Source organism: Equus asinus, chromosome 5 (genome assembly GCF_041296235.1).
Source record: "Equus asinus isolate D_3611 breed Donkey chromosome 5, EquAss-T2T_v2, whole genome shotgun sequence".
NCBI classification, from domain to species: Eukaryota; Metazoa; Chordata; class Mammalia; order Perissodactyla; family Equidae; genus Equus; species Equus asinus.
Genome location: NC_091794.1, coordinates 15824658 through 15852656, shown reverse-complemented (window position 1 = coordinate 15852656; position 27999 = coordinate 15824658). Strand labels below are relative to the sequence as shown.

The window sequence follows — 27999 nt, the reverse complement described above, 5'->3', positions numbered from 1 at the left end:
GTAAGGGATGGGAGGAGAAAGATGACGCCAGAAGGCCCAGCCCAGTAGAAAGATGGAGGTCCTGAAGTGGAGGGGGAAGGGTGCGCACAGGCTAGCAGTGCGGCTGCGCGCGTGGCGGCCGCCGCGCCGGCGCGCAGAGGGGGCGGGGTGAAAGGTCACAGCGCGGCGGCGGGTCTGGCTGGCGGCGACGGGCGGGAGCCGAGTACCCTGTGTGCACGTGTGGACGAGCGGCGGCCCCAGCGCGGCGGCGGGAGACACCCCCGCCCCCTCCGGAGACGCAGGGCCGCGCTCGGCTCTCGCGGCCTCGGCCACCCGCTCAGCTCCCTGCCCTCGGCGAGGGGGCCGGCTGTGGGGTTGAGTGGCCCGAGCGGAGGGCGCGGAGAGCTCAGGGCGGCGACGACGACGGCGTTGATAGGGGTGGTAACAACGGCCTCAGCAGGCGGGGAAGATGAAAGGGTGAGGCAGGGCGGCGGGGCAGCGCGGCTGCGGAGGCGGGAGAGACTCTGGGCGAAGACCCGGCGGGGGAGACTGCTGGGCTTCTCTGCTCGCCGAGGGGGCGGCGGCTTGGCGCGGGCTGTTGGCGGGCTGGAGGGCCGGCAGGGGCGGACCCGGGGACGCAGGGTTTCGGCCCGGAGGACGAGGCTAGGTTGAGTGGAGACGAGCAGCCGAGGGGCCAACAGGGAAGAGGTGTGTGGGGCGCCTGGGGCCTCCCCCGCCGGGAGCCGACGGCTGAGCCGCCCGGCCCGCCCCTCCAAGTGGAGTGGGCTGGTTGTCCTCCTCCGAGCCAGCCTGAACCCGGGGAACTGCGGTCCTTGACACCTTTCGGTTTTATTCACCCTGGGGAGCTGTGCAGAACCTTCTGGAGAGAGAAGGAATTGGAATAAAGAGCATGGGGATGAGTATTAAGAGCTAGTGACTCAACTGGATTTGGGTTGGGTCAGAGGAGTGGAGGAGGGGGAGCGAGCGTGAGCGCTGTGGACTTGGGGTGCCAGAATGCTTAAGGAAGTGATGCTGAGCGGTAGGTGGAGCTCTTGCTCCGGTAGATTGCTCTTGCCCTGTGCTGTGAGGGGTCCAGGGTGACTACGAAGCTCTCTTCAGGTCATGGGCAAAGTTAGTATTTTTCACAGTTTCCCTCTTGGATAAAATTAGGGATTCTTTTGGCTCGGCTGTTTCCATTTGGATAAGATGTCACCTGACTATTAAATTACATACTGTTAAAATATTAATTATATAACACGGTGTTTTAAAATGTTGCCTAAATTAGCCATTTTGGAGCTTGCTTTTATCTTCCCTAGAGAAAGAAATGGAATCTTATCAGTGTTAAAAGTTCTCAGAGACGTCTTAGTTTTTCCACAGTAGCAAGTCAGTGAAAGAATTGTTAACTATGTTTTCAGTTAGTGAAGCCTTTCAAACTAGTCAGCAACTCTTTTGAAGATGAAATACAAGTCAGTCTTGGAAGTAGTCTCATACTGCCTTAAACAGGGGTCTAAATATTATCTCAGTGTGTATATGTATTTGAGGTCTCAGAAGAGATACAAGAAAGTTTAATTTGGCCTTAGGTCTGTAACATGATTCCTTACTCTGATTTTGCTCTAAATATTGGAAATTCATTCTAATGTTGAATTGTATTAGAGTTTAAACATCATGGGAAAATTTCCTGCGTTATTTCACACCCAGCTCTAAAGAGTTCCAATCAGGATACTAATTTAGGGGTATGGGAGGTATTTGCCTCACACAAATCGTGATCTAGGAAGTTTAGCTTTTTATATATGATCCACTATAATTTGGTGAGATTTTTCTCTTTTTTTTTCTTGTTTATGGATGCTCTTACTTGTTTTTGTATTCTCATTGGCACTCCATACTTATTTGTCTTGTTCTGTTAAAGTAATAAAAATGAGGCTCAAGAGTTTCCAATGTTGAGACTGTGCATGGATTTATAAAGGAAGGCCTCCAGGAAATTATTCTGGACATTTAGATCTAAAATCTTTGGTCTAGCTCCGTCTCTCTAGGGTGTAATATTCTTTCTGATACCTAACTTGGCAGTAGAAATGGGGTCAAACAATGGTATTATTCACAATCTGCCTTCAGTTAATATAATCGTGAGGCAATTATCTCTTTATTAAAATGGTTATTTATGTGTAACAACCTGGAGGCAAATCCCCAGAAATGAGTAACTGGCCAAATTTAGAGGAAGTTCATAGTTAGTGAATCTGTACCTTATGCCAGCAACTGTGCCCAAAACGAAGAGTCCTTGAGTCTAGTTCCTATCACTTCTTATAATTGAGAGCTTAAAATTGTGTTGTTAATGGTAACTTTTAAGAAGATTTCACAGACTAGTCCCTTTAACTTACCAGATGAACTACTAGATAAGATAGGAATTAAAAAAAAAGTTCACTTCTAACTCTTGTATTTAAGGCACTGAACAAATGAAGACAATAGACATTTGTTTAAAATGTTTTAGGGTCCTTGAGTTCAAAGACTTGTATCACCATGCACAATGTTGTCAGTGTTACAGTCCTGACTTTTGGTTTGGAAAGGCCTCTGAAAATGAAACAGTGGTCCTGATTATATGGTTTTTGTATGAAATTTTATTTGCAAAGTGTTTTATATTGAGCTAACTGAACTGTAAGTTGAATAGAAATACCTAAAATTGGAAACAAATGCAGAACTGCTGACTCTAAATCATTAATCTACTATTTGAATATTTCACATTGTTGCCTATCATTTTGAAACTTTTTAAACTTTACTATTTTATCGGCTTTTTATTCGTATTTTTAGTTAGTTTTTATTAGTAGTAGCGGTAGGACATTCCATTTTATTGTCGTGTATTTGCCTTTTCTCCATAGTAGATAAATTTCCAGTTATTAATTACTGCATGTATTTATATGCATGATCTAGAAATTTGAGGTATATTTTGAGATGTTACTTCCTTTGTACTGAAGTTACTTGTTTTGTGAACCAGGGACTTTGTAGGTTGAATTTATGGATGGTAAGCTGATTATTTTTATCTGTTGTTCCTCTTTAGGGAAGGTGATATTTAAGCAAGAATGTATGCCATACACAGCCATGACTAAGATGGCACTGTAATTAGTCAATATAAAAGAAGGTAAAATGGAATCCACTTACCCTTCAGTTGTAGTGAAGAGGTGTAAATTAGTTGTAATAAAAATTTAACAAGATGTAAATACATGTGGACAAAATAAAAATGGGAAAGTAGACAGCAATAATATAAATATGGTGTATAGAACAGTGTAGTTTACTAATTGAAATATTGAAATACAAGATTCTGCAGTCAGAAACGAATCTATGTTGAAGAACTCAGAATAATGGTTACCTCTGACAGCTTATGGACTGGGAAGGGGCAGCAGGGAGTTTTTTGAAGTTCTAGAAATATTCTGTATCTTTACCCAAGGTATTGATTACATATGTCTATACATATGTAAAAAATCATTGAGCTATAAACAAGGTTTGTGCTCTTTAGTATATAAATCTTGTACTTAAGTGAAAGTTGTTTTTTTTTTTTTTTACAGTTTATCTTTTCCAACACAGAAATTCTTGATTATTCTTTGTTTTGTTCATAACTTTACCGACAGTTGTCCACAATTTTGGGAAGAAATCACAACACTGATGGCAACACACCATTAGACACCAATGCACACATCTATATTGTGCTGGGGGAAAAAAGCTGAAGTAGAATTCCAGAACTTTCGTAAACCTGCAATTCATAATCCTTGCTTCTGTGAAGCCAATAAATTATGGGATGTTGATTGAGTTACTGGATTTTAACAAATACTTTGTAATGTCCTGTTACTATGTTGAGCTGAATTCATATAAAATATCACCTACCTATACCACAGTTTTAAAAACATCAATATAATGTCCTAACTAATATAAAGGAGAAATAAAAGGAAAGTAGACTATAATATCTATTTCAATATGTAAATGATCGGGTACAGCTACATCATAAATCATGAGATCAGATGTTTGCATCTATCTGTAAATAGAATCACTGTGTAGTTTAGAAAATGTGTCTGCTACCAATACAGATGTGTGTGCACGGCTGACTAATCCTGTGTTGCCGTCCGTGTTGTGATTTCTTCCCAAAGTTGTGGACAACTGTTGGTAAAGTTCTGAACGAAACTAAGAATAATCAAGAATTTCTGTGTTGGAAAATATTTTTTAAAGGCCATGCATATAAAGCATTATCTTTCAAAGCCATTGCTTTTGACAGACCAAACTAATATCTATATTAAATTTCATTTTGCTGTGTACTCTATTTTGGCCTTTTAACTCTTAATTTTCTCTTCCAAGTACTAGCCATGGCTTCCAGCTTTGTGCCATCTGAAAAGTTATACTTTCTCAATTATTTAGATAGTTGTCCCTTTTTATTTTCTTTAAGCACAGCCGACAGAGACCATTAGAATATCAGTAGTAAACAGTAGAAACTCCCTTTATATCATAGAAATGAGAATTGTGTGGATTATAGTTTAATATCTGCAAAATTATGTAATTGTGCTATTATGGATCACTGTTTTCTCTTGACCTGTTCTCTTCTGTTATCTCCTATTTATTCCTTCAGCGCTAACTTATTGGCAAAATGTTAGTCCTGTCCTGTCCAATACAATAGTGACTAGCTACAGTTGGCTGTTGAGCAGTTGAAATGTGGCTTATGTTACTGAGGAACTGAATTTTAAATTTTAATATCAAATTAAAATTTAAAAACTCGTACTTAAATTGTCCATTGTTGGACAATTTTTAAGTATGTTGGGAACAGCTTGGCTATGTGAATCTACTATAAATTTTATGAAATGTAAATACAGATCAAACATTTCCAGGGAAAATTAGCATTTGAATTGAGATGTGCTGTAAATGTTATGCACACTGGATTTTAAAACTTGGTATGAAGAAAAAGATTTAAAAAAAGTAAAATAGTAATTTTTATTTTGATTACATGTTGAAATAATATCACTGATTTTTTTTTTTGCCTTGTTAATATAAATAGAAAGTTTTAAACTACATATGTGACTCAAATAATATTTTTGTTGGACACTGCTGTGGTAGACCCTGAAAAAATAAATTTTGTATAAAACTGATCTCTTCTCTTAGGATCTAGTTCCCAAATGGTAAATGTTTCTAAATGTTTCAACTATGGGGCAATAGTGTGTGACTGTTTATATCTCTGTGGTGAAGTATGCTGAGGACATTCCTGGTTTTAGATTAAAATATTGTAATCCAATCACCTTGTCTGGCATGGACAAGGAAGAGAGAACTGGAAATATGTATTTGCCTTTCCTGAGCTAGTACAACCTATATTCTGCTCTATCTTAAGGGAGAACCTTGTTTTCCAAGTCCAGAGGCTTCTCTCAGTCCTCGATAGTGCCATAGTGAATGCTTGTTTATAAAACTACTTGACACCACATCCTTTATTACTTCTTTTGCATAATTCCCTAGAAGTGAATTTTTTGGATCAGAAGGTACTGGCATTTTTAAAGCTCTGGTATTTGTTGCCAATTGACCTTCGGAAAGATAGTAGCAATTTATACTGCCGGCAGTGTATGAGAGTGTCCTTCTCTTCTCCAAGGACTGATGAAGAAGGGGAGGGCACTTGCAGAAACCGTAAAGAAATGGAGGAAGACATCGTGGCTGCCATTTTTCAGCCATGGTTGGTATAGATGACTTTTGTCTGGAATGAGTGGCATACATTGACCACTTGTAAAATGATAGAAATAACTAATAGTTTCTTTGGTTTTGAGGACATATTCACGTACAGCCTTAACTCTAGTTTTACTTTGCTGATTAGGTGTTAAATGGTATTTCTTTCCTTTTTTGAAAAGAATTTGATTGCTTAGTGAAGTTGGACATTTCCCACCTTTACTGGCCATTTGTATGTCTTTGTGACTTACCTGTTACTTGTATAACTCACTGATTTTTAATTTGGATATCAATTGCTTTTGACTTCATATTAGAAAACAATCAAAGATAATGTTCTTTAGAAAATAGAGTGAGACATTCAAATTAGTAAATATTGTCAGAATGATGCCAGGTTAGGACCCAGGTTATTAGAAAAATTTTTATAGGTGGAGCTTGTTAAACTAGGGTAAGGAAGGATTATATTTTGTACTTAGGAGCATTTTAAACATATCTTATTTCTCTTTCCAGAAGACTAAGATATATTTGGATCATCGTGTTTCCCCGCCTCCCCCCGCCCCAGTCTGTATGGCTTATTATTTGTAGCATAGTTTATCTTCATAAAAGAGATTGACTACAATGTAAAAAGCATTGAACTAAAAGCAATCATGTTTTATAGTTCAGTATGCCACTAATGATAGTTAGCAGTAGGGTCATGAATAAGTTTCTTGACCTCTGGGCTTTGGTTTCTTTGTCTTTGAAGAGAACAGCTTGAGACTGAACAGGAACAGCCAGAGATTTGAATTCATATGCCAGTTTTAGTCTGTTGATAGGACCTTTATCAGTATTTAATCTGTTGATGGCTTTGATGTGTTCTCAGACTGCAGAAAAAGGTGATGTCATTGATTATTAATATATACTATGACTGCTGTGGCATGTGTGTCACATGTTTGCCATCTCTGGTCTCTATCAGCTCTAACTTTCTATGATACCAAGAAACAAAACTTTGGAATCATATTTGAGTTGTTCTTTCTTTTTTTAAAAAAAAAAAAAAAAAGATTTTATCTTTCCTTTTTTTCTCCCCAAAGCCCCTGGTACAGAGTTGTGTATTTTTAGTTGTGGGTCTTTCCAGTTGGGACAAGTGGGATGCCGCCTCAGCATGACCTGATGAGTGGTGCCATATTCGTGGCCAAGATTCGAACTGGCAAAACCCTGGGCTGCTGAAGCAGAGCACGCGAACTTAACCACTCGGCCACAGGGCCGGCCCCACAAATGGTTCTTTTTTTAAGCTTGCTTTCTTCATTTTGCTGATGTCAGCCTTTTGAGACCTGCTCTCCCATCCCTCCCCGTCGAGGCACTTTTACTTTTTTTATAGCTACCTAATACATGCCCTTTTACTTTTTTTTATAGCTGACTAATATACGCCCTTTACTATCAAGTGCCTACTATGTGCCAGGCAGTAGACTCTCATTTAATCATCACAATAGCTGTAAGAGAGTATCCGTAGTCTACTAATGTACCTGTAGGTATAGTGTCTGTAGTCTACTAATGAAAAAACATGGAGGTGAGCCAACAGGGGAAGTGCAGTTGGTGGATTCTGGGTTTTGAGGTAGTTTAAATGGCCAATAAAACAATGGGGGAAGGAGAGAAGGCTAGGCCAGTGGCCACAGCTAAATTATGAAGGGCTTTACATGCAGGGCTATTCGAATTTCATTTAGTTGATTATGTGCAGCTATTGAAAGAATTTAAGCAGAGAAGTAAGTAAAGCGATCAGACTTGTCTTTTAGAAAGATCATTGTGATGGCTGTCTCTTTGGCTCTAGTCTTAGTCTCCTTCTTTAGGCTATTCGAATTTGGGTTGAAATGATGGCCTGAACCATACTTCTAAGAGAAACGGTATAGGAACAGATTATGAAGATATTTGGGAAGCAGAATTAACAGGGATTAAAATGGGATGTAAGAGTACATCTATAACTAAATTTATGTATTGGATAAATGATGGGGCTATTCATAAAGATAGAGAATAGAGGCAGATGTTCTAATTTCCTATAGAGAATGATAAGCTCAGTTTTTGATGTGTTGAATTTGAGATTCCTGTAGAGATAACCAATTAGCTGTTGGAAATATGTGCTTGTAGTCAGAGATTTGGAGTGGAAAACATCAACATTTAGGTGGTAGGATGGGAAAAGCCATAGTTGGGAAAGAGCTCTCTTAAGTGAACATATGGATGATCATGGAAAAAATTTTCAAAGAATAATTTGATTCTTTTTATGTTAGAACCTTGAGTAGATTGTGTCCATGTGTCTGTTTAGCAATTCTAGTACCCAATTGCATAATTGCTGAGGTTTTTATAGACCTAATACTTGCCACAAGTTGGAGAGCTGATCCACCCACCACCACTTTTTTGATACCTGCTAAACGTCTAGAACAGTGACTCTCAACTAGGGTCACACCTCCCACCCCACCCCAGACATCTGGTAAGGTCTGGAGATATTTTTGGTTGTCACAGTGGTATGGGTACTGGCATCTAGTAGGTACAGGCTAGAGATGCTGCTAACCATCCTACAGTGCCCTGGAAAAGCCCTCACAACAAAGAATTATCCAGCCCAAGATATCAGTAGTACCAAGATAGAGAAACTGTTCAAAAATCTAGATGAGATGAGAGAGAGCCCATCAGTTATATTAAGGGCCTAGAGATTCTTGCTCTTACTGAAAGTAATTTAGCAACTCCTTGGGGTATTTGAGGTCCTGCAGTTCAGTAGAAGAGATAAGGTGTGAAAATAAATGCTTCTAGCAGTGCACAGGTCCTGTGCCTTGGAAGGGTGCAAACAGTAGTATAGTTCAAATGAGGTGGAAATCTCAGCAGGATGATAGGTTAAGGCCTCGTGAGCAGTTAGTGTTTAAGCTATGCTTTGATAAATGCTGAGTGGGCTTACTTTTAGGTTGAAGGAGTTTACACTTTAGAGGAACCACTCTTTCATGTAATTTATTTGAAGGTGAGAGTTTAGAACCAGGTTACTGCTAGCTGAGGAAAAATTACTCTCTAAGCCCCTTGAAATTTTTTATCCTTGCTAAATTTTTTGTTTAATTTTTGCTGAAATTTTTACCCTTGCTAAAAGACTTAAGTTTTATGCAAATGTCCTTTATCAGTACACCTTAGATAAGTGTTCCAGTTAGGTATTTCTCTCTCTTAATAACCTTGAGGAGTAAAGATGACTCCCTTGAGGGAAGTCATATGGTGTGACTGATCTTGCACTATAGTGGGAATTCATAGACATAGGCCTCATTCTGGCTTTATTGATAATTGGCTGTATAACTACAGGTGCATCTGTCTCTGGGCTTCAGTTCCATCATCTGTAAAATGAAGGAGAATAGACCTAGTGGCTTCTAAGGTCCTTTCCAGATCAAACACTCTGCAAAAGAGGTGACTGACCAGTGAAAATTTTGTCCCAGGGCGCACTTAATACCCATCTAAAGTATAAATGGTTAGGCTTTAAGCTTTCACTATACTTCATTTTCTCTTTTTGCTTTTTAACTAAAAAAGTCAGACTTTATAGAGAAAGACCCACTTTTATGTAGTCATATCTCCATCTTGTGGCCTTTCAGAATATTGCCACTAAATTTTGTTTTTACAGTTATGGGCATAGTTGACATTACCTATAATAGCTAAAAACATTTGAGTGCCTATTATCTGATGTTGCTTTGCTAAATACTTAACGCGCATTATCTCATTTTATCATGCTGCTTGTTTTATAAGTCAAGAGTAAAAGTTTCCAAGTACCATATTCTAAGCACAACGATTATATGAGGTTTGACTGAGTAACAGACTAAACTTGAGCTGGCACAAATTAATAGCTAATGGTCTCTATAAAGTAGGAGGCAAGTAAGTAGCTGCCTTTTCCGGATCTGAGGACTTGGTACACATATCTGTGGACATTTTTGCTATATTAGTCTGTCCACCTTTTAGATCCCTAGTCTAAAAAGTTTGGTATGCAGATGCATTGAGGGTTGTTATGGATTTGAGAAACAGGAAAAATAGTATGTCACATGAATTTACTTGAGCTAAGAGAATAATTTAGATTCTTTAGTAACTGTTGTATTGTCTACAGTTTTTTCAGCTAGGATTGTAAACTCTAGTGCCAACAGGAACCTGGAACCAAGTGGATAAGGTAAATGAGTAAAACGAGGAGAAATGTAGGTTTTATGTAAAATCTTCTAATTTAAATATTAGCAACCAACTTAATTTAAAAAAAAAAACGCGAAACTATTGAGTCAAATAAATGTGGCCACCTTGTTGATTTAACTTTAGGCTGGGAATTTGAGGCTTATCTACAGAATAGAGGTCTCAAACTGATAGTCTGCATTGTTAAATTATATTGAAAATCTTATCTGAAGCAAACAGTGTGGTGATTAAAAACCCAGGTTTCAGCATCAGGCGATTTTGAGGTTGAGGCACAGCTCCTCAATACTAGCTGTGTTACACACATTAAAGCTAAAGTGTAACGTATTGTACTAGTTGCATAGGGGAAATGATTAATATTTTATGTGAAATCCACTATGATTATATAGTATATTTTTTCCAGTGACCTATTCCGCTTCTTCGTGCTCATGTTTAGCCTCTATTTCCCTCACCAGACTTCTTGGATTTAGAAATTTACACACGTGCAGTGGGAAGTTTATTGATTTAGGTGGGTATTAAATTTGTATGGTTAATGTAAAAAGCTTAATTACAAAAGTAAAGATTACAAGGTGGAATGTAGGAGTTGGAATTTTTAACTGGCGGGGTGATTCTGGTGTATAGCCAGGTTTGGAATCCATTCTTGAATTTTGTGACACTGCTTCTCCAGATGTTTTTCCTTACTCTCTTGAAAATCTTTATGGACTCCTGTTTTTTTGCCCCTAAAATTCAAGTATTGCTTTTAAGTATTCTGTTTTTAGATGTTCTTCTCAATACAGATGTTCTTGATAATGTGATCTGTTCCCATAATCAGAGGATGTACATTATGCATTATTTGTATTCCAGGAAACAGCTGAAAGTGTGTTACAAAAGGGAATTCTTTACTTATAAGTTAAATTAGTGTAAAAAGTCTATGTGCATTCCCTCTAATTGTTTTATGTACTTAACACTAACAATGCTTCCAGTCACATTAGGTAGCATTTAAACTATTATATAAACAATTTTTTAAACTGATCATTCTTACATAAAAAAGTATTTGGCAGTAGTTTCAGTGAAAAAAAAAAGTCAGGACATGTAGCCGTTTATACCAAAGGCAAAGGGTACAACAGACTGTCCTGAGACTGCTTGCTGAATTTAGAAGGGAAGGTCTGTACCAGAAGGGAAGGGTCAGTCTTGTCCAGCTCTCATTCAACTTCTACAAACTGAAGGCTTGGTATAGCTGGAAATTGAGAAGTTGTGCAAGTTGTGCTTTGTTAAAGTTTTGAAGTTCTTCCTTCCTTTTACTTGTTCTTCCAAATGGTAAGGAATAAATGAGGCGACAAGTGCTTTTGACTATGAGTTTTAGTATCAAAGATAATGTCTTTGTTCTTTCCCAGCCAAAGTTGCTACAAAACTTAACATAACTGCAAAGCACTGCACCTTGTAGTACTTATGTAGTGGGTAATGTTTATTTGTTTTACTTTCTGTTATGGAAATTTTTAAACACCTACAAAAGTAAAGAAAATAGTACAAAACCCTCATGCACCCAATTCCAGTAAGTAGAATCATTTCCCATGTTATTTCACCTTTGCCTGACCCATACTTTCCCCTTTTCCTTTTTTGCTGGAGTGCTTCAAAGGAAATCCTTGACACATTATCCCACTGTATCTGTAAATACTTCAGTATGAGTCTTTAACATAGAAGGACTTTTTAAAAGAATAAATAACTACAACACTGTTATATGTAATATCATATTATGGTATGATACCTACTATGTATTTGGTTTTTCTTATATGTCTTATAAATATCTTTTAAAAATAAATTTGTTCAAATAAGAATCCAAAAAGGTTCACACATTGCAGTTAGCTGAAATGTTTCATCATCTCCTCATCTGACAGTTTCTCCTCCTTTGGTAAAAAAGCAAACTTAACTTTAGAATAGTTTTAGATTTACATTTGTGAAGATGGTAGAGAGAGTTCTCAGTTTCCCCTCTTAGTAACAGTTTCTATTGGTAGTGATACATTGTCAAGAAAATGAAAAGACAAGCCACAAATTGGGAGAAGATAGTTGCAAATTTTATATATGTGTGTATATATATATCTGATAAAGGATTTGCATTCAGAATATATAAAGAACTCCTACAACTCAATAAGATAAGCAAATCAATTTTAAAATGGGAATTCTTTCCTTATGAATTAATGTAAAAATTCTGGTTTTATTCCCAGGCCTAGATCTTGGGCAAAAGATTTAAATAGACATTTCAACAAAGAAGAGGGACAAATGGCTAATAACCATACAGAAAGGTGCTCGGCATCATTAGTCATTAGAGAAATGCAAATCCAGTGAGATTATCACTTCACACCACTAGAATGGCTATAAACAGAAAGGCAATAAAAAGTGTTGGTGAGGATATGGAGAAACTAGAACCCTAAAACCTTATGGTGGGAATGTAAATGGTGCAGCCACTTTGGAAAATAGTTTGTCAGTCTATTAGCTTTCCATTACTGCTGTAACAAATTACTACAAACTTAGTGGCTTAAAATTTATAAATCTATTCTCTTAGTTCTTTGAGATCAAGTCTGAAATGGGTTTCACTGGGCTGAAATGTAGGTGTCGGTAGATACAGTGATTTTAAATAGTATCTCCTCAAATACTATGTATCCAGAACCTGAGCCTGTGACTTTATTTAGAAATAAGGTCTTTGCAGATGTAGTTAAGATGAGTTCATACTTGATTAGGGTGGGCTCTAGATCCAATTACTAGTGTCCTTTTAAGAATAGAAGAGGACACACACCCACAGAAGACCATGTGAAGATGGAGGCAGACACTGGAGTTAATGCTGCCTCAAGCCAAGAAACACTGGCGGCCACCAGAAGCTGGCAGAGGAAAGGAAAGATTCCACTCCAAACCTAGAGAGGATGGCCCTGCTGACATTCTGATTTTGGACTGCCAGCCTCCAGAACTTTGAGAGAATAAGTTTCTGTTGTTTGAAGCCACTGAGTTAGTGGTAATTTGTTAAGGCAGCTCTAGGAAACTAATACAACAGTATTATATTTCTCCTGGAGGCTCCAGAGGAGAATCTGTTTCCTTGCCTTTTCACCTTCAATGGGCCACCTGCATTCCTTGGTTCGTGGCCCTTCATCTTCAAAGCCAGCAGTGTGGCATCTTCAGATCCCTCTTGTCTCTGCTTCTGTTGTCGCATGTCCTTCTCTGACTCTTGGGGATCTTTGTGATTACATTGGGCCCACCCAGATAGTCCTGGTTAATCTTCCTATCTCGAGGTCTTAATTACATCTGCAAAGCCCATTTTCCATCTAAAATAATGTAATATCAAAGGTTCCTGGGATTAGAAGATGGGCATCCTTTGGGAGTCATCATTCTGCCTACCACAGACACTTTCTTTAAAAAGTTAAACATATTCGCCATACAACTCAGCAATCCACTTCTAGGTATCCACCAGAAAAAAACTAAAGCGTATGTTCACGCACAGACTTGTATGCAATATTCATAGCAGCATTATTTATAATAGCCACAAAGTAATATACAGTTACAATGCCCATCAGGTGGAGAGTGGATAAACGAAATGTGACACATCTACAATGGAATACTGTTCGACTGCTAACACACATTCCAGCATGAATGAATGAATCTCAAAAACATTATGTTACGTGAAAGAAGTCTAGTGCAAAAAATTGCACTTATTGTATGATTCCATTTATATGAATGTCCAGAAAAGGCAGATCTATGAAAAGAAAAAGTAGGTTTAGTGGCTGACTTGGGGTAGGAAAGGGGGTTTACTTCAGATTTGCACAAGGGATTTTGGGGGTATGACGTGAATGTTCTAAGGCTGAATTGAGGTGATGATTGCACAATCTGTAAATAGTCTAAAAATCATTGAATTGTTCTCTTAAAAACATGAATTTTATGGTATATAAATTATACCTGAAAAAGCTGTTTAAGAGAAAAATAAATGAGAAGTATGTAAGGTGGGGAGGGGCCTCATACACCTAAATGTAAAACTTCTAGAAGAAAACAAAAATCTTAGTGACCTTAGGTTAGACAAAGATTTCTAAGATATGACACCAAAAAGCATGATCCACAGAAGAAATTCTTCAAAATGTAGAACTTCTGCTCTGTGAAAAACCCTGTTAAGATGAAAAAAGCCACAGACTGGGAGAAATCGTTTGCAGCATACATGGCTTACGAAGGTCATGTATCCATAATACACTTAAAACTCAGTAAGAGAACCCAATTTTTTTAAATGGGCAGAAAATTTCAACAGCTCCTTTACCAAAGAAGATAACTGAATGGCAAAGTAGTGCATGAAAAGATGCTCAACATCATTTGTTATTTAGGGGCCTGCCAATTAAAATCACCATGAAATCTCACCACACACCTATTAGAATGGCATAAATTTTAAAAGTTGTCTGTGCTAAATGCTGGTTTTGATACAGAACAACCGCAAACTCATACATTTAATTTATGACTCAGCGTTTCCACTCCCAGGTATTTACTCAAGAGAAATAAAAACTATGTTCACACAAGAACCTGTACAGAAATGTTTATAGCAACTTTATTCATAGTCTCCAAAAACCAGAAACAACTCGGATGCCCTTCAACAAAAGGATAAACCATGGTACATCCATACAATGGAATACTACTCAGCAATAATGAGGAATGAACTGTTGATAGAACAGTGTGGTGAATCTCAAAGGTATTATGCTGAATGAAGGAAGCCAAGTGAACATTTATGTATTGTGTGATTCCATTTATGTGAGATTCTTGAAAAGGCAAAAAACTGGGAGACAGAACACATTAGTTGCCTGGGAATAGTGGTAGAGTTGAACTACAAAGGGTCATGAGGGAGATTTTTGGGGTAATGGAAGTACTCTATATCTTAATAATTGTCGTGGTTACATGCTTATACATGTTTGTCAAAACTCAGAACTATACAACAAAAAAGTGAATTTAATTTTGTGTCAACTTTAAGAGGTTTTTTTGAAAAGCTAAGAAAATTCATCCCCAAAAAAGACTGTAAAATAAAGGAACAACCAATAGTTGGTACAAATAGAAAATTGCAAGCTGGTGGACTTGAGTAGACTACGTCAATAATTATGTTAAATCTGAACAGACTAAATGCTCCAGTTCTCAGATTTAAAGTAACAAGACTCTGAAGTAAATGCTGTTTACAAAAGACACACTTTAAATGTAAGGACATGGAGAAGTTAAAAGTAAAAGGATGGTAGAAGATACACGATGCAACACTGATTAGAAGAAAGCAGTATGTCTATATTGATGAACAAAGTAGACCTTAAGACAAGGAATATTACAGGAAAAAGAGGGCCTTTCAAAACTATAAAAGGAGGGCCTGCCCGGTGGCCAAGTGGTTAAGTTCACGTGCTCTGCTTTGGCGGTCCAGGGTTCCGCCAGTTTGGATCCTAGGCTCAGACATGGCACCGCTCATCAGGCCCTGCTGAGGTGGCATCCCACATAGCACAATCAGAAGGACCTAGAGCTAGAGTGTACAACTGTGTACTGGAGGACTTTCGGGAGAAGAAGGAAAAAAAAGAAGATTGGCAACAGATGTTAGCTCAGGTGCCAATCTTCAAAAAAAAAGTCAAAAAAATGGGCAAGACCACATTTAGATAAAATTATAAAAGGATCAAGTCATCAACTCATCGCAGTCTCACGTTTTTGTGCTCTTAATAACATAACTTGAAAATACGTGAAACAAACATTGACAGAACTAAAGAGCAAGAAGGAACACTTCCAAACTTTCTTTGAGGTCAATATAATCCAGATTGTTAAGAGAGCCCATTGAGAATATTTCAAGGAAAGAAAAACAAACGTGTCAGAGTAAGCCTTCTTGAGTTGTCATTTGAACAAAGATTTAAAGGATGTAAGAGTAACCAGCCAAGGATGGAGAGACCATCATCCAAGATAGGGAAAGCTACAGGTGAAGCAGATTTTGGGGGGGAAGATCAGAAATCTAGTTTGGGATATGTTTTAATTTGAGGTGTCTGCTAGAGATGCTTTCAAGTTTAGGAATGACCTCTAAACTAGAGACACAAACTTGAAAGCTGGCAGCATTAAAATCATAAGACTATGAAGTTGAGGTCACCAAGAGAATAAGTGTAGATAGAAAGGACAACCAAGTACTGTCTTGATGTACAAGGCCTTCATAAAATTGGTTCTCCTTTCACTCCAACCGTAGCTTCCACATTTACTCAAGACACACTTTGTTTTACTGTATCAAACTGCCTATAGTTTTGGAAATACACCTTTGCTGTTTTGTTCATCTTATACCCTCTCCTTGGGATGCATTTCTTGCTCTCCCACAGAACAAACTCCTAGTCATTCTTCACAAGCTTTTCTAGGATCACTTCCATTCTAGTATTATTTTTATACTTTGTGTACATATGCTATTACTAGCACATTGTTTTATGTATGCCTGTATTTCCTATTATGTGTAAACTCCTTTGCATTCCAGGTGTTAGCACATAGGTGTTCAAATATTGAAACAGAGGTGATTTATGTTTGAATAGGCAACTATTATGTTCATAAGAACTCTAGAAAAATTTTGAATTCACAGATAGAATTCTTAAAAGTTCTATTCTTTGATTTTCCAGTGAAGACTTTGAAATTTCTCTTAACTTTTAATTTAGAAGTTCTTCTAACTTCTAAAAACTTTTTGGTTGTTTACAGTCAGGTGATGTTCTCATTTTCTTGACATTTCTACATAGCCTTGTATGTTTATGCCTTTGATACTAGACATTCTTAGCTAAATTATTTTTACAAGTTGATATTAGTATGATATATTTACAATATCCACATCTTAAAATAATTCAGAGCTAAGTGATCAGGATTACAGAAGTATTCCATTTCAATCAGACATATCTGTGTTTGTGAGACTTAAACTGTATTTGAAGGTAGATTTTGCTGACAAAGTTATATTTAATAGACACTTTGAAATTGTTATTAGCATATTCTGACAGTTTATTAATAATCAAATTTGGTTAATTTCTTAAATAGCTACCACACAATATTCACAGTATCCTAATTCTTTTTAAAAATGTATATGTATATGTGTGCATAGAAAAATATTGGAAGACTATATACATCAAATTTATTTCTGGTCATAGTCTTCCCGGATATTTTCACTTCCTGAGTTGTTTCTATGGTGATGGACTTTTTTAAAATCAAGATATGTACTTTTTTTAATTAGACAGGGAAAGATTAAGCTACCTATTCCCTAATGATTCAATATTGTGTTCTATATTTAGGCTTGATCTGCCCACCCTAATGGAAACTTTTTTAGTAGTCAACTTTTATTAAATTCACTCTAGCACACTGCACTGTAACCATCTTTTCCTTCTGTATGAAGTGAAAAAATACCTGGTGGTTATTCTTTTTTTTTTTTTTTTTTAATTAATGTTATGATAGATTACAACCTTGTGAGATTTCAGTTGTACATTTTTGTTAGTCATGTTGTGGGTACACCACTTCCCCCTCTGTGCCCTCCCCCCACCCCGCCTTTTCCCTGGTAACCACCGATCAGATCTCCTTATCAATATACTAACTTCCACCTATGAGTGGAGTCATATAGAGTTCGTCTTTCTCTGACTGGCTTATTTCGCTTAACATAATACCCTCGAGGTCCATCCACGTTGTTGTGAATGGGCCAATTTTGTCTTTTTTTATGGCTGAGTAGTATTCCATTGTGTATATATACCACATCTTCTTTATCCAATCATCAGTTTCTGGGCATGTAGGCTGGTTCCACGTCTTGGCTATTGTAAATAATGCTGCGATGAACATAGGGGTGCAACGGACTCTTGAGATTTCTGATATCAGGTTCTTAGGATAGATACCCAGTAATGGGATGGCTGGGTCATAGGGTATTTCTATTTTTAACTTTTTGAGAAATCTCCATACTGTTTTCCATAGTTGCTGTACCAGTTTGCATTCCCTGGTGGTTATTCTTTTAAAAAATATAAATATACTTGAAGCCTGGTGATTACCTAGAAATCATTCTTAAACTTTTAAAAACTCAAGTTCTTTCACTTATAATTTAGAAGCTTGACTTCCTAGGTTCTTGAATTTTTCTTTATTGTTGTTTACTATTAGACTTCATAATATAATTTCTCAATTACTGTTTTGAAATATAGAGACTTTTTTTTTTTTTTGAGGAAGATTAGCCCTGAGCTAACATCCGCTGCCAGTCCTCCTCTTTTTGCTGAGGGAGATTGGCCCTGAGCTAACATCTGTACCCATCTTCCTCTACTTATATTTGGGATGCCTGCCACACCATGGCTTGACAAGCAGTGTGTAGATCTTTGCCCAGGATCCAAACCTGTGAACCTTGGGCCACCGAAGGACAATGCATGAACTTAACTGCTATACTACCAGGCCAGCCCCTTGAAATAGAGACTTTAAAAAGTGTGATGGACTAATTTTTAAATGATGTGTTTTAAATATGATCGGTATAAGCTATATTATATTGAAAGTAAATTACTCTATCCAATTTGTGGTGCTATACTAAATTAAAGTCTATCATTATGCTAAGTGAAATAAGCCAAACAGAGAAAGACAAATACTGCATCTAAATGTGAAATCTAAAAAAAAAGTCAAACTCATAGAAACAGAGAGTAGAAAAGTGGTTGCCAGGATGTGGGAAATAGGGAGAATTTAGTAAAAAGCTTACAAACTTTCAGCTATGAGATAAATAAGGTCTTAGGATGTAGTGTATAACATGGTCACTATAGTTGATAATGCTGTAATTGTATAATTGAAGTTTGCTTAGAGAGTAGAACTTAGATGTTCTCACACACAAAAAAAGACAAATATGTGGTGGTGGGTGTGTTAATTAACTAAATGGGAGGAATCCTTTAAAAAACATAGTGTAGGTAAGATGTGCACCCTGTATTTTAAGGGATTCTGTATTTTACAGCATAAGGGTATCTGCCAATAAAAATACCTGTTAGTGATAGATGGTGGATAAGTGAGCCCAGTAGGTTTTAAGCGGTAAAAGGTTTTGGGTGAAATGTCATTTACTTCAGCTTTGAAGAAAGCCAAGGTGTGCTTTAATCAAGAAAGGAGTTCTGTGAATGAGATGTAACCTAGTTAAGATGTGAATCTCACCAAGGGAATTTGTTTTAGTTGTCAGATACTTGGGAGAAGGCCATGTTTACTCATGTGGCCAGAAATTGGAAGAGAATATAACAAAGAACTCTCTGTGTTTTTTACTAAAATGTTTGCATGTTGAAAATTTCTGTGGCTGCTAAGAAACTCAGTGTGCTCAGATTTTAAGAAGATATACAAGTTATGCAGGGGTGGTTGGTCACAATAAATAAAAAAGCATAAAAATGGATTGAGGCAGGAAGGCTAAAGTTCTAAATGAGCATAGTGGTCTCTAATTAGTTGTTTTTTTGTTTCTTTCATGAACTGTAGCACATTCTGTTGTTTTCTAATTATCTAAATTTTAACGTTTCGGAGAATATTTTTTTTAAAATTACCTAGATTTTTTCCTCCAAAGGAAGATTTGCCCTGAGCTAACATCCGCTGCCAATCTTCTTCTTTTTGTATCTGAGTCGCCACTGCAGCACGACCACTGAGAGACAAGTGGTGTAGGTCCACTCCAAGGAACGAAACCTGGGCTGCCAAAGCAGAGCGCACGAAAGTAACCACTAGGCCACTGGGCCTGGCCCAAAATTACGTACAATTTTGACCACACATTTTCTGAATATGCTTTCAAACATTTTTATGTATAGCTTAACAAAAATTGGGTCATATATATGTATATGGTTGGAATATGCTTTTCCCCCACAAAACAGTTTATCAACAACATCTCTCTATGCTAATAATATAAATATATCATGCTTTATTTAACCAGTCCCCTATAAATAAACGCTCAGATTTTTCTTGTTTTTTTTCTTTTTTGCCATTGTAAAAGTATGATGATAAACCTTATTTAGTCATTTCTCCAACAGATTTTTCAAAACCTGTGTTCTTTTCTTTAAATGTTTTTATCTCCCCCCTTAGGATTTTTGAGAAGGCAAGTAGTGTATATAAGCAACTCTCTACTAATGATAGTGATAGTCGTAATAGGAAGAAAAAAATTGTGTAGATGCTCTTTTGGTTTGTCTTTTCACATTTGATGAACCTTTAGCTTATGGTACTGAAATTTACTTGAGCTGCTTTAAATTCTTTATGTTGACAGCTCTACAGGCAAAACAACTTTGTTACTGTGAGTCTGAAACTTTTTAGCCTTTTCCCATGAAACCACTTGTTTTGATTACATATGGTTTCTTAGAAATGCTACTGTTGCATTCTTGATAAGTAGTTTTCAAGCTGGGGTTTGGGGTTTTTTTCTCCCCTCCAAAATGTGGATTCCCTTGTTCCATTTCCAGAGATTGTGCTTCTGAAGGTGGGGGTGGGCTCCAGGAATCTGGATTTTGAATATCACTCCTCGTGACTGTGATGTGCCTGGTTCCCAGCTCACTGAATAGAATGTACATAATTTTTTCATATTTGTATTATTTTTGTAGAATAAATTCCTAGAGTAGGATTACTTGGACAAAGGAGGTGTACTTTTTTAGGCTCTTGCATACATAGTGCTAGATTATCTTCCAGAGGTAGTGTATCTAGTAAGTCTTTTTGATCAGTAATAGATGTCTTTAAGTTTTTTATGAGCTGTAAACTTCAAGAAAAATTTTCACGGTTATATAGAATATTATTCTGGCCTAAATAGTAACTGTTGTTTACTGTATTTGTCTCAAAGTATATACAATTATATGAAATATATTAGTTGAATCTGAATGGAATGGCTGGCAAAATCTGCTTATAAATGGTAATCTTCATAGGAATATAAAGTCACTATGAAAGAGTTGGATTTATCGATCATGTAAAGAAGACCCGGTATATTTGTAATATGTTCATCCTAACATGAAGCTAATTATATTTTATTGAGTACATTTTGGTTTGTTCCAGTAGCCGGATCGAACTGGGAGATGTGACACCACACAATATTAAACAATTGAAGAGATTAAACCAGGTCATCTTTCCAGTCAGCTACAATGACAAGTTCTACAAGGATGTGCTGGAAGTTGGCGAGCTAGCAAAACTCGGTATGTTTTTTTCTCCCTTCGTTTGTTCATAATTATTCTTGACCTCCAGTTTTTAATATTAGAGCAGAAAGAGTTAATTAATCTGCTTATTTTACAAGTGAGGAAATGAGGGTGATCCAGGTTCTGAGAAGAATCTCAGGGAGATAAGATATTTGAATTTTAAAAGGAAATGCTAAATATCTTTTCTTATTTAGTGTTTGCCTATGTATCACATATTTCTCTTTACTCTAAAGGAGGCTTAAATTCCTAAGAAAGTGTAGGAGGGAGGCTGGCCCCGTGGCCAAGTGGTCAAGTTCGCGCACTCTGCTCTAGGCGGCCCAGTGTTTCATTGGTTCAAATCCTGGGCGCGGTCATGGCACTGCTCATCAAGCCACGCTGAGGCAGCGTCCCACATGCCACAACTAGAAGGACCCACAACGAAGAATATACAACTATGTACCGGGGGGTTTGGGGAGAAAAAGGAGAAAAAAAAAATAAAATCTTTAAAAAAAAAAAAAAAAGAAAGTGTAGGAGGTTTTTGAGGCTACTGATACTCAGAATAGCCGAGAAAGTGTAATGATGATAGCAACAATTTAGTCCTTATAGAAGGGAAGAAAAAGATTCAATAAAATGTGTTATTTTGTCTGTTGAACTTCACATCTTTATAATTTCCACGGCAGCCTATTTCAACGATATTGCAGTAGGTGCGGTATGCTGTAGGGTGGACCATTCACAGAATCAGAAGAGACTCTACATCATGACGCTAGGATGTCTGGCACCGTACCGAAGGCTGGGAATAGGTAAACTGTGGTGTTATTTCTTCAAAGAAGCATAAATATAGTTAGTGTTCCTGACCCAGTAAGTGAAACCGTTTCTTTAGGAATACTGGGAAAAGATCGCTGAATTATGTAAGATAAGGTGAAAACATGATCGTTATTTCTTAACCTAATTCACTTGGAAGCTTGTATAGATGTTTTTATTAATGTCTTTGGCTTTTTCTGTTTTCCTTCTACCTGGAAAGTCTCATATTTAAACATTGCTTTTTTGCTAGCAATTTTAAACATACATAGGTAGTGTAGAGAGAGAACAAAATTTTGGAAAATCAGTATGTCTAGTGTTTACTTCATAAATTCTATTAGGACTCTGTAAGTGTAAAGATGTTGGTTAGATGTGTAATTTAGAGATTGATTTTTATGAGATTATTTATTTGTTGTTTGTCTTGTTGATAGGAACTAAAATGTTAAATCATGTCCTAAACATCTGTGAAAAAGATGGCACTTTTGACAACATCTATCTGTAAGTAAAATTATATTTAATCTTCTTACCTAAAGAGTTTAATAAATTGGCAATAGAAAGCTTTACTGGAAACTTTAAAATCTGGTCACTTATTTCGTTGCGTCTTTTGGAATACCATGAAAGTAGTGGTTATGAAGTTTTGTTTTAATAAATAGATAAGAAACCTGAGATAAAACATTCTCATTTTTGCTTTATTACGTTGGGTGGGACCTCCAAGTCACAGAGATGAAACCAAGATTAAAACTCAGGTCTTCAAAATTTAAGAATTAATACCATTAATACTACTTTTTCATGCTTTCGTTTGCACTTTGTCTTTTGTTCAAAGCTCTCAGTGACATGCTCATTAGTAGTAGAGTTTAGTAACCAAAATCAGAGAGTACGTAGCTGGTATTATACTTGGATTTTAAGATACCTCAGATTAAGACCCAGGTTAAGATCACAGCTATGGATTGTGTATAATACAGACATTAAGATTATTCTCATTTTCACTAGTGGGAGAGATTATATTATTTAATGCTATTTTGAGGAGTAATTGAGAAAACTCAAATTATTTGTTTTCAAAATACAGCTTTTTTTTTTAATCAGTCAGAAGGAGGGCTTGTTCAGGCATTTGAGACCCTAGTTTGTTGAGGTTTTTTATCATTTTTTTTCTGCATATGTTAATATCATCTTTGAGTTATCCCTATGGTTAGTTACCCATTTCTAATTACAGAAATCTTTTCCCCCCCTTGCAATAAAAAATACTATGAGAGGAGCTGGCCCCGTGGCCGAGTGGTTAAGTTAGCACGCTCTGCTGCAGGCAGCCCAGCGTTTCGGTGGTTCGAATCCTGGACACGGACATGGCACTGCTCATCAAACCACGCTGAGGCAGCGTCCCACATGCCACAAGTAGAAGGACCCACAACGAAGAATATACAACTGTGTACTGGGGGGCTTTGAGGAGCGAAAGGAAAAAAATAAAATGTTAAAAAAAAAAAAATACTATGAGAGCTAGGGTATGATTGTAAGGAAAACACTATTCCTGAGTCTCTTTGTCTCAGCCCAGCTGTCTTTCAAATGTTAAAAGTTAGGTTAAGAGTGTGTAAAATGTCATCAAGAGGTGTTCTGAAATCAATACCTAATCTTTATTGATTACTATTGATTACTAGTAATTGTAAAGAGAATCTAACAAAAGTCTGCAGTATTCCAGCTCCAACCAATTTGAAGCTATCTGTGGAGGACATGTAAAAGCAGATGAAATCTTAATTTTTTTTTTCTGATACCTCTTTATATCTCAGGCATGTCCAGATCAGCAATGAGTCGGCAATTGACTTCTACAGGAAGTTTGGCTTTGAGATTATTGAGACAAAGAAGAACTACTATAAGAGGATAGAGCCTGCAGATGCTCACGTGCTGCAAAAAAACCTCAAAGTCCCTTCTGGCCAGAATGCAGACGTGCAAAAGACAGACAACTGAACCAATTACAAATGAACTTTCTTGCACTTGCTTGTCGCCAAATAAAAGAGAGGCCCGTTGATTTTTCCCCCTTTTTCTTTTAAAGCTTTCCCTGCTCCTAGTTCTTGTTTTTCCTCCTTTCTTTTCTTTCCTTTCCTCAAGAGTTTTAATACTTTGAGGGACTTTTAAAATTAATCATGTTTGGATTGTTTTAGTTCTCTTGTTTTTGTGAGGTGGTTTGATTGTAGGAAGGAGAAGGTATAGATCTATTTAGTTTCACGGTTAAGATATATGGTCTCAAAAATTTGGGTGTCAATTTCAAATTTTTTAGCTTATTGTTTTTTGTGTCCTGCTTTCACATTGAAGGGCAGAGCCTACAAAATATTGTATATTTCAAAAGACAAAAAGAAGCAGCAGCAATATCTTGTTCTCTAATTCATAGACAAGTTTAGTGTGTTTGTGGTACTTTGGGTTTTCAAGACTGTGGGATACTAATCCCTAGACATTGCCTTCACTCCACCTTTTTGTCCTTCTGAGCACTGTCTCAGGAGTTGGACCATTGTTATCCTTGTAAGAAATACAAAGCTTATTTTGTTTTTTTAAGCAATTATTTCTTCCTTGCTGGTGGCTGAGAGTGGGTGGGACAGTTTGGGTAGTTAGTGTTGTACTTTGGTCCCAGTATTTGAGTTAAACTGCTTTTTGCTATTGAGTGGGCTGGTTGTTAGCAGGTTTATTTTTCCTGCTGTTGATTGTTATTAGTGGCACTAACTTTTAGAGTGTGGGCTGGTGAGATTAATTTTTTTTAATATCCCAGCTAGAGATATGGCCTTTAACTGACCTAAAGAGGTTTGTTGTAATTTACTTGTTTTTTTCCCCCATCCTTTTTCTTTAGTAAACCCACAATAGTTAGTCTAACCTTAAAAATGGAGTTGATGTCCTTTAGATCAACACCCCTGAATAAATCTGAAGTAGGTGTTGTTTCTTGGACATATTAAAAAATACCTTAAAGGAAGCTTAGATGGACTTGTGGCACAATAAATGCATTTAATGTCAGCTAATACAGGCTGTTAAAAATGTGGCCACTGAGCATTTGATTATATAGGAAAGAATATCTAGACAGTATTTTTGAGAATAACATAGCTGTACTATTGCTTATCTGTTGGAGAACATCCCAGATTTGCTTACATTCTGTGCCTATGATGTTGAGTTTAAGGATTTTGGGGAGGGGAAATTGTTAAACCTATTGCTTCTCTTCTTGGAAAAGTAGAAGTCTAGAAGTTAATTCTGAAAATGTCACTGTGACCTCCTCTATTGACAGGGCTGGGTTTTGCTAGATCATTTTCTGGCACATAGGGAGTGGCTTTGATGGGTTCATACCTTTTTGTAGCATAGGAAACATCTGAAATTTTCATGTTTATGTTTTCCTCCATAGTCCCACCTCCAATATTTAAAATTTTCTAGATTGCCAATACTGGTGGCCTAAGAAATGTTCTCATTAGGCTTTAAAACAATGCACAGGGCTTGAATTTTCTCTGATTTGACTTTACAGAAAGTTTGATTCGTAATGTTTATGCTCTTATGTAAATTTTGGTATAAAAGTCTCATGTCTCCAATATGTTAAATGACATTATTATACACAATGTTTATGCACATTTATATTCTTAAGTTCTTATTTGAGAATGTGAAAGTATAAAGTACAGTAGACTTCAACAGTCTTGAGTGCCAAGAATAATACAGAAAAGGAAGATAGTTGATGAATGAATTTATGGAGTTCTAATCTTAAGATAGTAAAAATGTAGAAAGACCATGCTGGTTTCTTGGGTATCAGTTTCTTAAGAGTCCAAATCAAAGCTTACAAGAAAAGTTTAGCATTAAGCACCTTTACAAGCTTCATGGATAGGCTTCAGTTTGCTCTTGCCAAGAGAAGAGTGCTTGAGTTGCAGAAGGCATAATGAGTTTGAAGAATTCAGCCTTTTTCTAAACTTCCAGATATCAAAATAGATTTTGATATATAAGTGAGTTTTCTGAGATGACACTGCCTCTATTTCTATAACCATTTTATCTGGACTATCTAGTCAGTCCTATGAATGTATCCCTAAATGTGGTTATTGGAAACCGAGTAGCTGCCTCATGACAATTAAGTACATGTTATTTAAGGAGGAAAAATAGTAAATTTTGAATTGAGTGTGTAGGCTCCCTATCATTATAGTGTTTCTTTTTCCACGCTAGTCAATGACTTTAACCTAATTTGTAAATGTTTGTAAAGGGTTAATTGTCCTGTATCAAACTTGTATTAAATAATTCCATCCACTTATGGAGGAGGATGTAGAGGACGCAGAAGCTGGGCACTAGTTCGTATGCCTATGAGTCAGTGAAGACAGAAAGAACGTCCCATGTTGAGTTAGTTACTTTGAAATAGAAAAATTATCATTGAGGTAAAACAATTCTATTAACTGGAAAATCACAGGTATATATCCATCATATTTTTCAGGACAGATAGTTTTTATTGTGGGGCAAATAGGTAAAAATTATACTGTATGGTAATTGCATTTAGGTTCTGAAGAAAAGAATCTGCAGAGAAATCTATGCAATATATAATTTGTCCAGATTAGTTTTCATTTGGGGAAGGAAGTTCTGAAATATCCCCAAAGCAGTTTACTCATCAATTCAAAGTCCTCCAAAAACAGAACTATTGGGAAACCGTGGTGTGTGGGGTGGAAAGAAAAGCTCCCTCAGTTTTTTGGAGGGAATAACTTTAAAAATACTTAAGTGGCTAAGTTTACTTGGTGCAGTTAAGAATTAAACTTGTTGATTTTAGCATTGCTGTTACATCTGAAATAAACTTATGTGATGTTCTGGTAGTAATCTGTGTTGTCTGATAAATGTCAAAGAAAACCCTGCCTTGTGTTGAATCCTGAGATCAGCAGCTGATGTAGTCATTGTCTACTGTTGCCCATATTGTTTTATTTACTTTCTCTAAAAATCTAACTTAAAGCTAATTAAAATAGGCCAAGTGTAATCAAGGCCTCCTAATTCAGTCCTTTCGGAACCTGCTAGAAACACTGCCCAGTATCTGCAGTTCAGTCCCGATGAGAAAAAAATAAGAGCCAAAGAGCTGTCCTACTGCTGCTGTAGTTTGAATGTAATTGTTAAAAACTCCTAACACTTTAGGCTGTGCTCTAATTATTAGTGTGCACTAACTACAGATAACGTATAATCAAAATTTTTTATTTTTGTTAGCAGTGAGGGGGGAATTTAGTAGTTCTGTAAGTTTGGGAATTGCTTTTAAGTTTTTTTCTGAATCTCAAACATGAATTTAAACTTTTGTCTTTAACAAAATTAAGTCAATACTTAATCTGTTAGTCAAAAGTGTTATAATTACAATTATTCCATTCAAAAAACAATGGGTGATCTTTGCCTGATGTGTCTTAGTTATCACTGTGTAGCACATGATCCCAAAATTTAGCAGCTTAAAACAAGAAACATGTATGGTCGCCCGTAGTTTCTGAGTCAAGGGTCCAGGAGTGGCTTACCTGGGTGGTTCTGGCTTGAGGTCTCATCATGTTACAGTGAAACTCGCAGCCAGAGCTGCAACATCTTGAAGGCTGGACTAAGGCTGAAGGAGCCGCTTCCAAGATGGCTCACTCACTTGGTTGTTGGAGGAACTCAGTTTCTTGCTATGTTGGTGTCTTCAAAGGGCTGCCTGAGTGATAACTGACATCTGACTTCCCCCAGAGCAAGTGATCTGAGAGTGAGCAGAAACCGTACTTTTGTGTAACCTATCTTGGTCAGTGACATACCAATTAGTTCAGCCATAGTACCTGGAGGTGGGGATCAGTGGACCTTGCTACCACATTATGCTTGGAGAAAATATTGGGCTTTGTTGACATCCAAGCCAGGGTAGCTGGAAAGGTTTTGTTATCTTACTCTCTGAAGGGCTTAGTTTCCTAAATGAGGGTTAGAAAGCCCTGCACTTTTTCAGAATGTAAAAGAAATAGAGAGTGGGCCTAAAAGTTCTGCTCTTATGGTTGGGTTTCAGCTGGATGGGGTGTACACTAATCTACCTCCCAGACTGGTGCTTTTCCAGCTGGGTGATTAGAACATTCCTGAGAAGTTGGGTGCTGCAGTGAGTAGGAGTGGTGAGCCTATGAGAATTTTTCAGGGAATAAATCATACAGGCACAGGGTCGTTTTTGGACTTCCCTTACAAGGCTGTACCACAGGAATTTAGTCTTAGTTTATGATGCAGCCAAGTAACATAGCCAAATGGAAAAAACGACTTGAGTCAGATTTTTAAATGTAGATGTAGTTATCTGGATAGAACATTGAGGAATGTAAAGTCAGAATAATCTGTTACTGGGGCAGAAATTCCCAACCTTTCC

General features: G+C 37.1%; 1 protein-coding gene across 2 annotated transcripts; it reads left to right on the top strand.

Moving 5' to 3' along the window:
- Nucleotides 1-38: 38 nt before the first annotated feature.
- On the top strand, nt 39-26483 carry NAA50 (N-alpha-acetyltransferase 50, NatE catalytic subunit). 2 transcript variants are annotated; one of them, XM_014838624.3, is made up of 5 exons: nt 39-456; nt 20773-20909; nt 21569-21688; nt 22118-22184; nt 23462-26483. In XM_014838624.3, the coding sequence occupies exons 1-5, from the start codon at nt 449-451 to the stop codon at nt 23637-23639; spliced, it is 510 nt and encodes a 169-aa protein (XP_014694110.1). In that variant the 5' UTR covers nt 39-448; the 3' UTR covers nt 23640-26483. The 2 variants fall into 2 exon arrangements, with proteins under 2 accessions (XP_014694110.1, XP_014694111.1); XM_014838625.3 differs by having other exon boundaries at nt 52-456; nt 20776-20909.
- The last annotated feature ends 1516 nt before the right edge of the window (nt 26484-27999 follow it).

Excerpts from the sequence above, each read along its gene's own strand:
- NAA50 (XM_014838624.3), top strand. Across the intron at positions 20,910-21,568 it reads TGGCGAGCTAGCAAAACTCG|CCTATTTCAACGATATTGCA; the intron begins GTATGTTTTTTT and ends TTTCCACGGCAG. Across the intron at positions 21,689-22,117 it reads GTACCGAAGGCTGGGAATAG|GAACTAAAATGTTAAATCAT; the intron begins GTAAACTGTGGT and ends TCTTGTTGATAG.